We start from the raw sequence: 16105 nt of genomic DNA on the forward strand, positions 1-16105 counted from the left end.
CTTGGGGTAGGGTTGTGAGAGGCAGACCAAAAAAGAACTGGGATGAGGTCATAGAGTGTGACCTCAGGGATAACGGACTGAACAGGGAGGCTGCCAGAGATCGAGCAGCATGGAAAGCCACCATTAGGTGACCAAGGCTGATGCATGCAAGCATGTTGGTGTCTTTAAAATGAAAATGAAATGAAACACGTACCCGTATGTCAAAATTTAAATATATCACTACTACCAGTTATTATCTAAATCAATAATTGAGACAACAAAACAATCCAACAATGCAAATTCAGAGATGGTTCTCAGCTCTGTCAACTTTAACTTGGCCTAAATCTGCCAAATCTCCATCTTGAAGGCTAAGCTGCAACAAACAATTAAAACTAGAATATACAGTCATGGAAAAGTACAACTGAAAGAATGTAGAGCCACAATATTGCTTTATTATGTCAATGACGTACAGGAAATGGATAAATATTTACGAAACCCTCCACCGCGGTAAAATGAACAAAGTATATGCTCCCCATGTAGTTTTATCACTACCTATGGCACTCTGGAAATGCATCACAATTAAAAGGTAGAAGAATTTAGAAACAATACAAATAATACAATAGATGTGAGCAATTCTTACCCGCGACACAGTACTCATATAAAAGATACCAAATAATTTCTACATAGCCGGCCAGATAACCTATAACCTTAAACTTACTCAGTGAAGTATCTTGGACTATTCAGAGGTTACGTTCTTCACCCTTTCTATCTAGCGATGCCTTGGTCAACTTGTCCTTGCTATCTCAAGACCCTTATATGAAGCTATGAAAAGAATTTACAAACTGAAGGGATTTTACGTGTCACTGTTAACCCCTTCACTATAAAATGTCTACCTAAAGCTGAATGCACTTGACTGTAAATGGGAAGAGAGATGAGGATATGTGCCATTGGATTTCAGAAGTTAAATGGTCACAGCCAGTTTTTATAATAAACATATTTCCACAATAGTTAGCTAGTATCACAGGCTGCTTCATTTCTTACACTCTGTCACTTTAATATTAATTCTAATTTGAATACAAAGTCTTTCTGTACATAACATAAGCTCAGTAACATTTTTAAGGCCCCTGGTACTATATTCTTTTTGTCACTGAAAAAGCAACTTTAATATTAATTTTCTAGAGGCACTAAAAAGCATGCTATCATACAGATAGTTTTCTTTATAAGGCAAAGATGTACAGTACAGTATTTCAAAATATCAAAAATCTTCCCCATAATCTGTACTATAAAGCTGAAGCAAAATGACAAATGATATTTATAGGTCACAACAGAAATTCAATATGCAATTTCTCTGCTGTTTACTAATTTACGATTAACTTAGAGGCAAAAAAAGAAATAACAGGCCTTACAGAATCTTCTAATATATCCGAGTCAACACACACCCTGAGATTACTATGGTGAAGCACTAAAAACTACTAGATCGTTAAGGAAATCTCTCCACCCAGCCTCCCTGTGTATTTACTCAGCACTGGCTCCACCTCACTCTTTAGGAACTCCTCGACCTAAGGGATAAGAAGCTATTAAGTAATTGTACACTTGAATGAAATTATTGATACCCCCTTCACCACACAAAGCCAAAGAGAGTGTGACATGCCTTGTGAACATTTGTGCTTCGTCTTGTTCTTGCTGTTATCAGTTGTTATTTCCTGTACTATTAATATCATCCCTATTACTTCTACTACTACTACTGCTGCTACTACTACTACTACAACCACGGCCTTGTTTACTGGGAGAGGATACCAATTATTGCTTTCATCTGTATATTTCATCATCCTCAATCTCATCATTCTAGTACTCGCTAAAATTTCCAACATAATTAAGTCAAATACATTTAAATATATGTAACAGATCAATCCAACCAAAACCTACACCACTAGAATTCAATATGTAAAAGGAATACATTAAATTAAATCATCATCATCATTATCTAATCCAGTTTTGCCCCATGAGGAGCGTAGGAGCCCGGGGGTAGGCAGTTGGTCCTGACATTTAAGATGAGAGTGACCAGCCTCACTCATCCCCGAGTGGCATTACATGAGCAATAAATCCCAACCACCCCTTGGATATAAACCTGCACAGACTCAATCCAATTGGAATGCCTTAATTACCCACTAAACCATCAATTGCCAGTGTTTGGTTATATGGTTACCACCCAGCGTAGTAAATGGTTTCCTGGTGTAAAGGAAACCATTTGGTTTGTCACTCAGTGTAGAGTCACCTACAGGCAGAAGGAAGAGGAAAGAATAAAGGAAAGAAAGACAGAAGAGGATGGAAGGAAGAGCGGAAAGGACAGACACCCAAAGCAGCACTACATCGAGTGAGTGAATGGTGAGTGCCTCCACCTACCACCAATCTTAATAATAAATAATAATAATAATAATAATAATAATAATGATAATAATAATAATAATAACTACATAATAAAATACATTTGGTGGAAAAAGGACATTACAGCAACATCAAAGTAATAATAATAATAATAATAATAATAATAATAAAACAAACTCTAGTATTATAAACTCTATTCTCACCTGTTGTGGAGCTCTGCCGATGAAAGTGGCAGGATCAAGGAGTTCGTCAATTTGGTGGTGTATTGGAGAGAAGTACGGAGAGGCCTTTATCCTGTCAACAAGGTCATTCTCTCCACCCTCCTGCTTGACTTGGTTCCCGGCTGCCTGGCTCAGAACACGAATCTCTTCATGGCATTCCTGGAGAGTGAATATAGTGTGTATTTTTAGATTTATGTACAGGTGAGCTCCATTACACGAGTGAGATATGGAGGACTGCTTAGTGAAAACTTGTATAGCGGATCGAAAAAAGGATTGTAAAACTCATATACCAGAGTACATAACTAATGGAAAAAATGCGAATAGGTTAACTGACCCTACACGCATCACCGAACTTTGGTCTAAAATCCCCATTCTCGTACCATTGTTACGCTTATAGCAGATGCTCATACAATGGGACCCGTCTGTACAACACACAACTCTCCTCAGTTACCAGCTTAGATTTGGGTAGGGTGGTATCACAGGTGACACTTGCCCAGCTTGTACAATATTCCCACACAACATAATACACATAACTGAGCACTGCACAGCATATGCCACACTGGTGCAGACACAACATAACACACATAACAGATCACTACACAGCACATACCACACTGACAGAAACACATCATCATCATCATCATCCGGACCTCCTTTCCCCTCCTAGGGCGGGGTGAGGAATAGCAACGTCCAGACAGCCTATGTTTGCCCAGTTCAATAGGCCACACTTCCATTCACTCATCATTCATGCCCCCGGAATCGTGGCTTCATCAGATACGCCAAAAAACATATCATCACATTCTGTAGCTTCAAATATGCCTATCTGATGGAGTCAACACAACATAACACATATAATGCAGCACCACACAGCACAGGCCAAACTAAGATACAGACACAACATAAATGGTGCAGGGAACCTATGGGATGACACCACTGGGGCAGCTGCTTACCTGCAGTTGATGAGCCTGCTCGATCACATGGACCAGGATTGAGCAACAACAACTGCAGACTTAACAAGAAAAAAGAACATAAAAAAGGGAAACTTAAACGATGGATTTACTACACTAGAGTTTTCCCAAGCATGAAAGGTTAAACTCCAGAGACAAAAATACTAAAAATATAACTCGATAACAAACAACATTATGCCTGGCCTACCTGCCTGCTGCCACCAGCCTTCACCATGGCCATTATTATATTTTCTGAGGCCATGAAGGGCAGTTCTTGAGCCACGTGACGCTGGATGACTTTCGGATACACCACCAGGCCCTCCCCGATGTTCTGCAGGAGTGTGACGCAGCTGTCCGCACTCAGGAATGACTCAGACAAGCTCATGCGTCTGGTGAGGGGAAAATAATAAGCAGTTTGATTTTGAGTGACATTAGCCCTAAAACTGCATCATCATTATCATCAGCATCACTATTATGATCCTGTCTCTTTTTCCCAATCACTCTCTGCACTCCACACACATTTCTCAATAACCTCATCTTCACTACAACTCTTGATTTTCTGTTCTCATGCCACACCAGAGTCTCACACCCATATATTAATGTGGGCGCTAAAACACCCTCACACAATTCTCCTACAGACCTTTCACTCAGAGCTGTCCAGTACCAGGGCCCTCACAGTACTACATAAAAAAATAAGCCAGCACCTGTTAGCACTATCATCAAGGGTGCGTTCCATCCACTGTGTAGCAGCTGTGTTGAGTGCGTTGGCCGGGAGGGACATAAGGAAGCGCGCCAGGGCACAGCACCGCTCGCTTCGCATTGGGTTACGTTTGTATGGCATTGCACTGGACCCCACTTGGCTCTTCTCAAAAGGTTCCTCCACTTCTTTCATGCTTGCTAGGAGGCGGATGTCTGTACAGATCTGATGAAATAAGTCATATGAGCTCAAGGAAAGCATTGTAACATCTCAGATTTATGTGAGTACTGTCCACTGTGTTAACACCCTGCTACCTCACACTGTCTCTCCAGCCATTATCCACATCCAAAGCCTATAAGCTTTGGAAGTTGGGTGGGAAGGACTCAGATCAGAGTAACACACACACACACACAGACACACACACAAATGCATGAGAGGTAACAACAAAGTGCCCAATGAAATCGGCCTTACATTTCTTCACTCATTATTCAAGCTCTCAAAACCCTTACACAGGAAAACAAAAAACAGGTTAAATTACACAACTTTTTAGATTATAGACCAATAAAAGGGTTCATGGTAAGTATAATTTAAAGGCAGATAAAAGGGAAATGTTATCTTAAAACACGGGATAGCAGCTTGATCACAATAATGCATGGAAGAAGGAAATGACCTGAAGGATACTCTTTCATTTAGTCTACAGTACTATTTCTCTGCATCTACTTCATGCTTAGGGCACGATTGTCACATATCTCCCTGATGCATCATATCAAACAGACTTGCCTACAGGCAGAGAAGTAAACCAAGCCTTTCTCAGCACATGAATATTAGCCAGCAGGAGAGAAACAGAAGCTGAGGGGGTGAAGTATTAAATGACCTCTTAGCTCAGGAATATTAGCCACTAGGGCAGAAACACAGGCAGAAAGGGTGAAGTGCTGTACAAGTATTAAGCGAATCTCAGCTTAGGAATATTACCTAGAGGGAGAAACAGAAGCAGAGGGGATGAAATATCAGGTGAAATTTTGTCTGCAACGCATGATAGTAATCTTCATGCGTCTGAGTTACCTTGTGGGCAGTGGCACCCAGGGAGGCTAAGACATTGAGACACTCCACATCCACCTTCCTTGTGTATGTCTGGCCACACACAAGGTAGGACTTGCTAAACCCAGCCATTTCAGTCACAAGAGCATCAAGCTTCTTCACCTTTTCATCATCACCTGCAGATAATGAAAGATATGTACAGAAAATTCTCATAATAAGCAACGTTGGGTCTGGTTAGTACTTGGATGGGTGACCACCTGGGAACACCAGATGCTGTTGGCATAACGTTCTCCCTACGTGTCAAGTGGGGTTGGTGGAGGATTAGTGCTCCTCCCTGTAAAACAATTAACTCTAAGCCCTTGGCCACCCCATTTGGGATACATGGCATCTGGCAATGAATGAATCCTTTATTTTTTAACTTTAACTCTAGGCACAGATTTGACAGCTCCTTCCCCTGAGGCTAAGGAGTCATATTATACATCACACAGCCTTCACATGTTGCCACTATACTCTCTTCACCTTAACTTGACCCAGATTTTCATCCTTTTGATGTGTATTTCTCATTGCTCAGTGGCAAAATAAGACAATGTTACAGCCCTTACATTCTTTCCACAGCACTTCTTCATGACTAGCATCATATTCTGGTGCTAACGTACTACTACAATTCTGCATTTAAGACGAAGATATGGCAATTTTAGGCCAAGTTAGTGTAAAAGGCGTATACTGTAGTAAAGAATAAACAAAACAACAAAAAAAATCTATCTACAATATCTACCTATCTATAGCCAGACACCTTAATCCCGCATGGGGTGGCCACAAACAAATCACCTCCATGCTGCCCTGTCCCTTGGAAGAAAAACAAACACACACAAAAAAAAACACCAAATTAGCAGATTAACCGAGAGGTATATGAGGGAGGGGGGAGTGAGTAGGAGGGAGGGCAGTCAAATGGTGGGTGACAGAGCGACTTGGAGGTGTTTTGTCTGTGGCCACCCTCTGTGGGATTAGGGTGTTTATAGACAGATAGATAGATAGAAACTGCTTTTTTTAACTAACCTTCAAAGAGCTGTAGGAAGGAAGCCTGTGTGCCGGTTGTGCCTTTGACGCCCCTAAAGCGAAGGTCCTGGTGCGCTCGACTGATGGCCTGCTCATCCATCAACAACTCCTGCACCCACAGACACGCACGCTTGCCCACCGTTGTTAGTTGTGCTGGTCTGGGGGGGAGAGGAAATACATGCTGACCCATGAGGGAGGGAAGTGTGCTGATCTGAGGGGGAAGGGAAGTGTGCTGACCTAAGGGGGAGAGGAAATATGTGCTGACCTGGGGAGGGAAATCATGTGCTGACTTGGAGGGAAAGGAAATAGGTGCTGGACTGGGGGGAGGGGAAATATGTGCTGACTTGGAGGGAGGGGAAATATGTGCTGACCTGGAGAGGGGGAAAATATGTGCTGACTTGGAGGGACGGGAAATATGTGCTGACCTATGGGGAAGGGGAAATATGTGCTGACCTGGAGGGAGGGAAAATATGTGCTGACTTGGAGGGAGGGGAAATATGTGCTGACTTGGAGGGAGGGAAAATATGTGCTGACTTGGAGAGGGGAAATATGTGCTGACCTAAGGGGAAGGGAAAATAGGTGTTGACCTGGAGGGAGGGAAAATATGTGCTGACCTGTGGGGAGGGAAAATAGGTGCTGACCTAAGGGGGAAGGGGAAATATGTGCTGACATAAGGGGAAGGGAAAATAGGTACTGACCTGGGGGGGGAGGGAAAATATATGCTGACCTAAGGGGGAGAGAAAATACAGAAGTTGACCCTCCCCATAATGGCTGCTTGGAGGGGAAGCCAGATCTGATAAAGCCAATAATCTGTAATATCTGATGGTCCTCCCCTGAAGTGGGATTTCAAGCACATTACAATTTTTATAGTACTTTATTCCAACAAACATGAAATAGGTCATAGATTGAGTTCTCAGGGATAAGGGATTGAATAAGGAGGCTGCCAGAGATCAAGCAGCATGGAAAGCCGCTATTAGGTGACCAAGGCTGACGAATGCAAGCGTGTTGGAGCCTTTATAAACAATATGATATGAAACACCAGTTGACTTCACAGTTAAGAATAAGTACAGGAACTTGAGAGTCAAAATCATTACCATTAATCTCTCATTCTCAGGAAAATGCTGGTATTTCATTAAGTTCAAAGGTCCTTCCACACAATCAGTACCTATGCATCTTTCATGCTGGAGCACAGTAATGTATTGTTTAGCTTTGTTTCTCCTCAACACTTTATTACAGGTGCCCACTGTGTAAAAGGGCATTAAAAAAAAACAGTTTTATTCAAGTGAAAGTGAGTCAGAGGAGCCAGAGTGTTAAAAGTAAAATTAAAACACATAAAAAACATAAAACCTCAGGGATAAGGGACTGAAAAGGGAGGCTTCCAGAGACTAGGTAGCGTGGAGAGCCGTCAATAGGTGACACGGTTCATCGCATGCAAGTACAGTAATTTGAAGCTTGTATAAGGAATCCAGTATGAAAAAAGGGCAACCTATAACACTAACTGTACTAGCAACTTACTGTAAATGAGTGAAGCCTAGTGTGGGCTGGTCCTTCTGTTCCCTGGCAAATCTGGCAAACCGATCTATACAGCGGGCGATCTTAGGCAGCAGGATATCAAAACCATCACGCAGTATAATCAAATCCTGGGAATGGAATCTTAGAAATAATTTTATAAACCTTATTTCAGATCTAGCTATCTATCTATCAATTGCCAGACACCTTAATCGCATAAGGGGTGGCCACAAACAAATTGCCTCCATGTCACCCTGTCCCCTGCCATTTCACTGCCCTGCTCCAAGCTCACACACCCCTCTCTTACACCTCTCCATTCCTTCCCTTCATCTCATGCTTGGCCTCCCCCTTCATCTCCCCCCCTCTCCACCTCACTCACATACAGTACACTCTCCTCATCAGTCTTTCACTCTCCATCCTCTCCACATGGCCAAACCACCTCAATATGTTTCAAATCTTAAACAAAAATACAGGCTAAGAAAAAAATAATAAAATACTGTCATAAAAGGGACACTTGGTAATTTTGGGCAACATAATATCGAGACCATCACATATTATAATCAAATCCTGGGAGGTAAAATTTGGAAATAATTTTATATATCGTATCTCAAATTAAAAAAAACAAAAAAAAAGTACTATCATTAAGGATATCTGGTAAGAGGTCTCATTCTGCCCACATGAAGGGGTAATATGTGAATGAGGTGGAAGGGGGGAGAGGGAGTGGGAGGCTGAGGATGAGATGGAGGGATGAAGTAGAGAGATATACAGTATGCGAGAGCAGAGTGTATGCTGGGAGATGGAAAATGAGAGACTAACTAGGAGAGTGTATGTGAGTGAAGTGGAGGGTGAGGAGAGGGAGTGGGAGGCTGAGGATGAGATGGAGGGATGAAGCAGAGAGGTATACAGTATGAGACAACAGGGTGTATGCTGGGAGATGGAAAATGAGAGACTAACTAGGAGTGTATGTGAGCAAGATGGAGGGGGGGAAGCGGGAGTGGGAGACCAAGGATGAGATGGAGGGATGGCGTGGAGAGGTCTATGAGAGAAAGAGGGGTGTAAGTTGGGAAGATGGCAGTGAAATCGCAGTGGACAGGGCAACATGGTGATTTATTTGTGGCCACCCCTTACAGGATTAAGGTCCCTAGCTATAGACAGAAAATTAGATAAACAGACAGATAGATAGATAGATAGATAGACAGACAGATAGACAGACAGACAGATAGATAGACAGAAAGATAGAAAGAAAGAAGGAATGAAAGAAAGAAAGAAAGAAAGAAAGAAACAGAGAAAGAAAGGAAGAAAGATAAATAGACAGATAGATAGATAGATGGATGGATAGATAGATAGACAGATAGATAAACAAATACACTGACAGTTACTTCTACAATAATTACTTACAGTGTTGTCACCCACATAACATGAGGTGGCCCCAAGGTGTATGATAGGAGCCGCAACGGGACAGGCAATGGCGAAGGTACGAACGTGGGCCATAACATCATGTCGGATTTCCTGCTCTTCCTTCGCCGCACGCTCGTAATCTATGTCATCCAAGTGTGCCTCCATTTCCTTAATTTGCTCATCCGTTATAGGGAGACCAAGTTCCTGAAAAACATTACCGTAAAACTAGGGTTGTAAGCTCGTACCAATAATTTCAGCTAAGATTTACAAAAGACCACTAATCATACCTGAAATCTCTTATCACCCAATTATGTCTCCATTTCCTTAATTTGTTCATCTGTTATAGGGAGACCAAGTTCCTGAAATACATTAAAATTGGTGGTTGCTGGGTGGGTATTAATATTTTCAAACATGATTTATTATAGACCACTAATCATATATACTTGAAATCTCTTGTCGCCCAATTATGTCTCCATTTCCTTAATTTGTTCATCCATTATAGGGAGACCAAGTTTCTGAAATACATTAAAATTGGTGTAACCTGGCATTAATAATACCTGATAAGATTTATAAAAGAGTACTAATCATACTCTAAATCTATAGTGTCCAATTGTACCTCCATTTCCTTAATTCGTCAAGCAGTTCTAGGGAGACCAAGTTCCAGAAATGGATAAAAAATAGTGTTAATCTAATCTAATCTAAAAACACTGACATGACAGCTTAAATAAAAGGTACAATTACATTTCGGACAGCCAATGTTATTTTCATGGCTTCATCTAACACACCTAACCTATGTAAACTAATGTACTTACTAACTTCAACTGGTATTATTTTACAAGTGGACAGTATGCAGTGTTGGAATTTTAGCACCATTAACATATAGTATAGTCCCTAAGGATCACAAATAACCCCCATTACCCCATTCGGACCTAACAACCTAACCAGGAGAGGTGTCTGTCTGAAACTATAAAAATATCAATTAAAATAGTGAATCACCATATCTAGTCTACCTAGAAATAAATGGATCTTGAATTTGGCTCTCTTATAATTTTATTTGTTTCCTGTTGGGAATAATTTGTGGATTTCTAGCCTTTGGTTCCTTCTTCCTTGCAAAAAAGAAAACTAACCAACTAATTACTAACCTTACAAACCTGTGATGGAGGGTGAAAGACTGACGAAGAGAGTGTATGTGAGTGAGGTGGAGGGGGAAAGAGGGAGGGGGAGGCCGAGGATGAGATGGAGAGATGGGGTGGAGAGGTATATGAGAGAGGGGGGTGTGAGTTGGGAGCAGGGCAGTGAAATGGCAGGGGACAGGGCGACGTGGAGGCGATTTGTTTGTGGCCACCCCAAACGGGATTGAGGCGTCTGGCAATAGATAGATAGATAAACAAACCTGTCTAATCTAATCTAACCATCATAACCAAAAGGCGTGACTCATAAAATGCAAAAAAACACGAATTAAAACACTGAACACCTTTACCTTCTCAGCCTTGGCCAGGTAAAGCCACAAGCGACGCCAGGTAGTGAACTTCTTCGTGTCACTAAAATTAAATGTCATCTCCTTTGAGCCATATCTATAGGCCAAGGGATTTCGGTATTGATCGTGGACTGATGAATTCCCTGCCATGGAGGAAATTAGAGCTTCAAATAGGCTTAAAAATGGGAAAGATTTTAGAATTGCCAGTCCTGTGTTTTGGAAGGATTTGTTGTGAAGTTAGCAAACCATCAAGCTCTTGCGGAATGCCTAAGTTAACCCAAATATACTCAAATTACTTACTTCTCACCCTTTTCAGCAGTTTTTATATACTTTTCTTACATATCTATCTTCATTATATAACTATACTATTTTGTAAAGGTTACCATTTGATTACGTACAATAAAATGTCTATATTAATGTAAAAGTTAGGATTTTTCGCTACTCTCAGAGCTCCAGCTAGCTAATTAAAAGGTGAGTAATCCTGTATTAATAAATGAAAGCTTGTGAAATGTATTATAATATATTTAAATTCCACCATAATTAATCGCTGAAAAAGGGGGCATTAGTACTTTGTCAAATATATCTATAAATGTAGTATTGATCAGTGTCGTCTGCTAGTGTTATGTCAGCTGACTTTCTCGCTCAGCCTGCCATTCTGATTATCTAAGAAACTATAGGAGAGTTTTCAGCAGTGGGTAATTTTATACGTTACTCTGTTCACCTTAACTTGGCCCAAAATTGCCATCTCCCCATCTTGAGTGCAGAGGTTTAGCAAGAGACTGGAATATGGGACTAGTCATGAAAAAGTGCTGTGGGAAGGTAGAGCTGTAGTATTCTTTTTCTGCCTCTGAGCTCCCTGAAATAAGCTCCAAAAGGACGAAACTGTGGGCCAAGTTAAAGTGAATGAGCTATAGTCTAATATTTGATAATGACTGTGTGAATTAACATAACCATCATTTTTTTTACAGTATTGAGATATGGATGTGTAAGGTCACCAGACGTCATTTTTTACGTACGATATATAAGTTCCCCCAACCCCTGTTTATATACTCATTTTATTCTAACCTGGCCTAAAATTGCTCACATATCCTTCAGTGCTGATGTGTAACTATCGATTAGCAACAGATTGATGCTAGTCACGAAGAAGTGCTTTTGGAGGGATATAGCCATAGTATTGTCTTTTTCTCCCAAAGTTACGTGAAATAGGCAACAAAAGAATGGAAATCTGGGCCAAGTTGAAGTGAAGAGAGTATAGTGTGTGGAGGATAGTGCAATGTGTGGAAGATAGTGAAGTGTATAGTAATATTGATTTTCTCAGTGCATTAATATGACTCTTATTTTTCAGACTGGTGGAAGAGGCATAGATACGAGGCATGGCTTTCTGTGGGTACAAATTCTCACTCTGCCTGCTGCTCATCAGTGCGTGGGGGGTGGTGCAGCTCCTCATCATGGGCGTGCTTTTCTACAGCGAGGCTCCGGCGTTTATAGAAGACCTGCCCCTGGATGAACAGTACAACAGCCCGGAGGAGATCTTGCCCATCGTACAGCGTGGCTTCAAGGATAATGCCTTTAACTGCCTCATTGCTGCTTGTCTCTATATTGTAACGATGGGAGTGTCTGGGTGGCAATTTTACCTTAACCAGAAGACAACATATCAGGTCTAAATGAACCCCTTGCTGATGATTTCCTTTTCTGTTTTATTCTTGCGTGATCCACTTACAGTGCTGGGTGGTAACCATATAACCAACTCATATGTTCCCTTCCATACGTGTCAGCAAGGGGGTTGGTGGAGGGTTAGTGCCCCTCCCTGTAAAACAACTAGCTTAAAGACAAATGGCCACCTCTTACAGGATTATGACATCTGACTATAGACAGAGAGATTCTTGTTACCTCCAGTCAGTTATGTTCATCTTGGGACATGAGTTTTTAAACTAGAGGAGTTAGATGTCGCCTTCATTAAACTCTCCAGTTTGAAAAATCCCAGGAAAATAGTCCTTCATAGATAGCAAGAATAAAATTGGAAAAAACATCACTATAAATCAGAGTCTCTTGAATATGTAATAAATCCTTCAGTTTATGGTATATATTTATTGTTTTGCCAGCAGTTTTATCTTAACCAGAAGAATACATAAAAAGGTGTAGCTCAAAAACATATACCACACACCAGGTGTAACTTAAAACCATATACTGTACCACATACTGGGTGTAACTCAAAACTATATACTGCTTACCAGGTGTAAATTAAAACCATAATTATACCAGATATATACCAGGTGTAACTTAAAACCACAGACCAGAGTCTTGTGTTCATGGCATGTTATCATTTGTATCACAGCATATTGTTTATCAAGTCTCCATCATGCTTGCATTTGTCGGCTTTGGTATACATGCATTAGGCTCTTCATTCCTTCATATCATGTATCATTTATAAAGTCTCCATCATGCTAGCTTGCTTCAACCTTGGTCACCTAATGGCAGTGTTTCATGTTGCTCAGTCTCTGACAGCCTCCCTATTCAGTCCTTTATCCCTGAGGTCACACTCTGTGACCTCATCCCAGGTCCTTTTTGGTCTGCTTCTTGCAACCCCATCCCCAACATTCACACTTCTCTCTTTCTGCACCCAGTTGCCATTCTCCATCCTCTCCACATGCCCAGACCATCTCAACCTGCTTTTCCACATCACAGTACCAATACACTGCAGTCCCATCCTTCCTCTCAACTCTTCACCTAGCCCCCCCCCCCCAAGCCTTTCATTCAAGGAAGCATTGTACATCTATTTTGTGTTAGCAGAAATACAATTTACTCCAGAGAGGATTGACTTTGATGATACAGTACTGCATACCATTGGCAGAATGGACTATCCTAACCAGAGAATTATTGGCACACTAAATTTATGTACAGTTATAATATTGTTGTACTGTATGTGTAAATAATCTAGAATGCATTTGTTGAATAATATAGGATGAATAGATGAGTGTATGAATGTCTTGTGTATATCTGTATTAAACTCCATATTACTGGTAGTGTTGGTATTAACATTCTGAGAGATTTGTCTGTTATTATTTTTTCATGGAAGGAACAGTCTTGTGGGTTCTGGCCTTTGGTTCCTTCTTCTTTGCATAAAAATAAAATTGCAGTGGTTGATGCCAAAGAATTCATGAGAAGCTAGCAAAGTATTAAGGAAAGCTGATATACTCACTTGATGTTTGTGTGCTGAAGTAAAAATAGACCAAAAGGTGAATATTGATCAGACATTTGGCCTGTGCATCTCGTGTCCCTCAAACCGTTCTCAACATCCTCAGGTCACTCTTCAGCAGTCCGAGTTGTTGGGTATTGTGTAATGTGCACTTATGTCAACTTTTAACTTCTGTACTGCAATTGTACTTTTCTTGTATTCTAAATTTTACCTCACCCCATCCATAGGTGGGAAGAAAAGGTTAGGACAGTGATGATGATAATGATGATGATGATTGATGATTACATACAAGAAAAATACTGAAATAGAGTCAGTTTAATATTTACCTTTTTTGTTTTTTTACCTCATCCAAGATTTGTCAGTAGCCTGTGTATATTTTAGATGGGTTTTCCTTACACATTTAATTTTTGCTCAGATTTATGTAGATAATTTTGTCAGATGTCTTTAGCATACTATATTTGGTTCAACATTTAATTTTGTATGTATAGTACTTCAGAGTTTTGTAATCAGTCAATGAAAAAAAAAAGATATTCAGTTATTGATGTATTTTTTACCCCCTCACGGTGGATGGTGAGCTTTGGCATTTTGTTCAGACTAATACCAGAGGATTTGGTTCAGCTGAGAGACTCTTTAGTAGTCAGAAGCTTCAAAATAATATCTAACACTTTCTATGCAGTTGATATGCCCGGAAATTTTCTCTAGACAAACACCTGATGATTTTGTCACGTTGAGAAATCGTAGCAGACAAATGGTTAATGAAGCCCAAAGCTGGATTTCAATAACGGACAATGGGAGAGAAAAAGAGCTGGCCTGACACAGCCACGATTTACCAAGTAGTCAAAGTCTGGGCTGAGACTACTGTGTTATTCATATCTTCTCTACATACCTCTTCTAGGGCTATGACTCCTTCATTCTCCCTGCACCTAGCATGTGGAAGGACCCTGATCTGACCCTGGTGAGGAGCTGTCTGCCATAGTAAGTCAGCTGTTTGCTTGTGGCTAATGGGTCTGCTCAGCCAGGCAGACCAGAATAGAGCAACAACAACAATAGCAACATAGGAAGTACACAAGAGGGCTGGGAGAGGAAAATACATAGAAAGACAACTTAGGAAATTCAAAAGGATTATTGTAAGAGGAAAAATATATTGGTAAGGATGTCACTCAGATTCATAGGCTTATCAAATTCAGATTCCACTTCTTTTTATTATTTAACTTCTTAAATCCGATGACATTTTATATTTTATTTTCGCTACTTTCAGTTACTTATAAAGTACAGTATTCAGCCTTGGGAGAGACATCAGGTAGTACAGGAGTTAATGGAGACAGTTTCTACTAACCTCTCAATACAAACATTTTCTAAAGTTTAACATAGCCATCTGGAGATGGTAAGAAGAAGAAAAAACTAAATCACTGAACTGAAGGTGTTGATGTCCTAAACAAAGCCAACCACCTGTGCTCTGTATATTATTTTGTCTACATAGCAAATGGGATTAGGTTTATGAAATGATCAGCACCAGTTGTTTGAGTGCAACCCACTCTTATGTCTGGTAGTATTATAGCGCCTGTTTAAATGAAGAAGGCGATGGAGAAGATGCTTTCCTGGAACTGCGTTGATGCATCCAGAAAGAGGACCTGCCTAGATGCACAGACATCCATCAACCTCCCTCCATGCACAAATACACATACACACTTCTGATTAGCTTTCTGTGCCCTATCTATCTATTGCCAGATGCCTTAATCCCGTAAGGGGTGGCCACAAACAAATCGCCTCCATGTCACCCTGTCCCCCGCCATTTCACTGCCCTGCTCCCAGCTCACACCCCCCTCTCTCATATACCTCTCCACTCCACGTGCCTCACTAATACTCATTACGGATCTTCTCTATGACCTATGTGAGGGGCATGTAATGCTGCATGTACACTGTAGCTGATGTACATTGGTTCATTAGTTTTATTACTTTTCTGGTTGTTATCACTGTACTGACTACCCTACAATAGTTATAGCCACTGCAATAAATTTATATAACTGGTAAACCCAATTAAAATATACATGAATATCCTAACCCAATTTCTCTCTTTTTCTGTAAATGGAAGATAAATAACAGGACAATACAAAAAAATATTTATTACAAAAAATATATACAAATGGCACTTCTTTGTGCAAGGCGCTGTAATGGCACAAAAACAGGTCAGCAAACTCTCCA

The 16105-nt window shown here is 40.7% G+C and overlaps 2 protein-coding genes across 2 annotated transcripts; one reads left to right on the forward strand and one right to left on the reverse strand.

Annotated features, from left to right (window-relative positions):
- Positions 1 to 422: 422 nt before the first annotated feature.
- On the reverse strand, positions 423 to 10920 carry Adsl (adenylosuccinate lyase). The gene is made up of 9 exons (XM_080269752.1): positions 10711 to 10920; positions 9231 to 9434; positions 7839 to 7963; positions 6324 to 6481; positions 5292 to 5443; positions 4237 to 4454; positions 3741 to 3921; positions 2568 to 2744; positions 423 to 1538 (listed from the first exon to the last, which is right to left on the reverse strand). Exons 1-9 carry the CDS (start codon positions 10855 to 10857, stop codon positions 1452 to 1454), a joined length of 1449 nt encoding a protein of 482 aa, XP_080125878.1. The 5' UTR covers positions 10858 to 10920; the 3' UTR covers positions 423 to 1451.
- A 414-nt stretch (positions 10921 to 11334) lies between these two features.
- Positions 11335 to 12372, forward strand: LOC145396360 (ribonuclease kappa-B-like). The gene is made up of 2 exons (XM_080269753.1): positions 11335 to 11398; positions 12053 to 12372. The coding sequence occupies exon 2, from the start codon at positions 12081 to 12083 to the stop codon at positions 12369 to 12371; it is 291 nt and encodes a 96-aa protein (XP_080125879.1). The 5' UTR covers positions 11335 to 11398; positions 12053 to 12080; the 3' UTR covers position 12372.
- Positions 12373 to 16105: the final 3733 nt, after the last annotated feature.

This window comes from Coenobita brevimanus, chromosome 37 (assembly GCF_032717465.1).
Source record: "Coenobita brevimanus isolate Jiangsu-jjx chromosome 37, ASM3271746v2, whole genome shotgun sequence".
Classification (NCBI taxonomy): domain Eukaryota; kingdom Metazoa; phylum Arthropoda; class Malacostraca; order Decapoda; family Coenobitidae; genus Coenobita; species Coenobita brevimanus.

Coding starts and splice junctions, on each gene's coding strand:
- Adsl (XM_080269752.1), bottom strand. CDS start 10,857: ATGGCAGGGAATTCATCAGTCCACGATCAATACCGAAATCCCTTGGCC. Junction 4,455..5,291: donor TGGGTGCCACTGCCCACAAG/GTAACTCAGACG, acceptor TTATTTCATCAG/ATCTGTACAGACATCCGCCT. Junction 1,539..2,567: donor TCGGCAGAGCTCCACAACAG/GTGAGAATAGAG, acceptor CTTATCCCTTAG/GTCGAGGAGTTCCTAAAGAG.
- LOC145396360 (XM_080269753.1), top strand. CDS start 12,081: ATGGCTTTCTGTGGGTACAAATTCTCACTCTGCCTGCTGCTCATCAGT.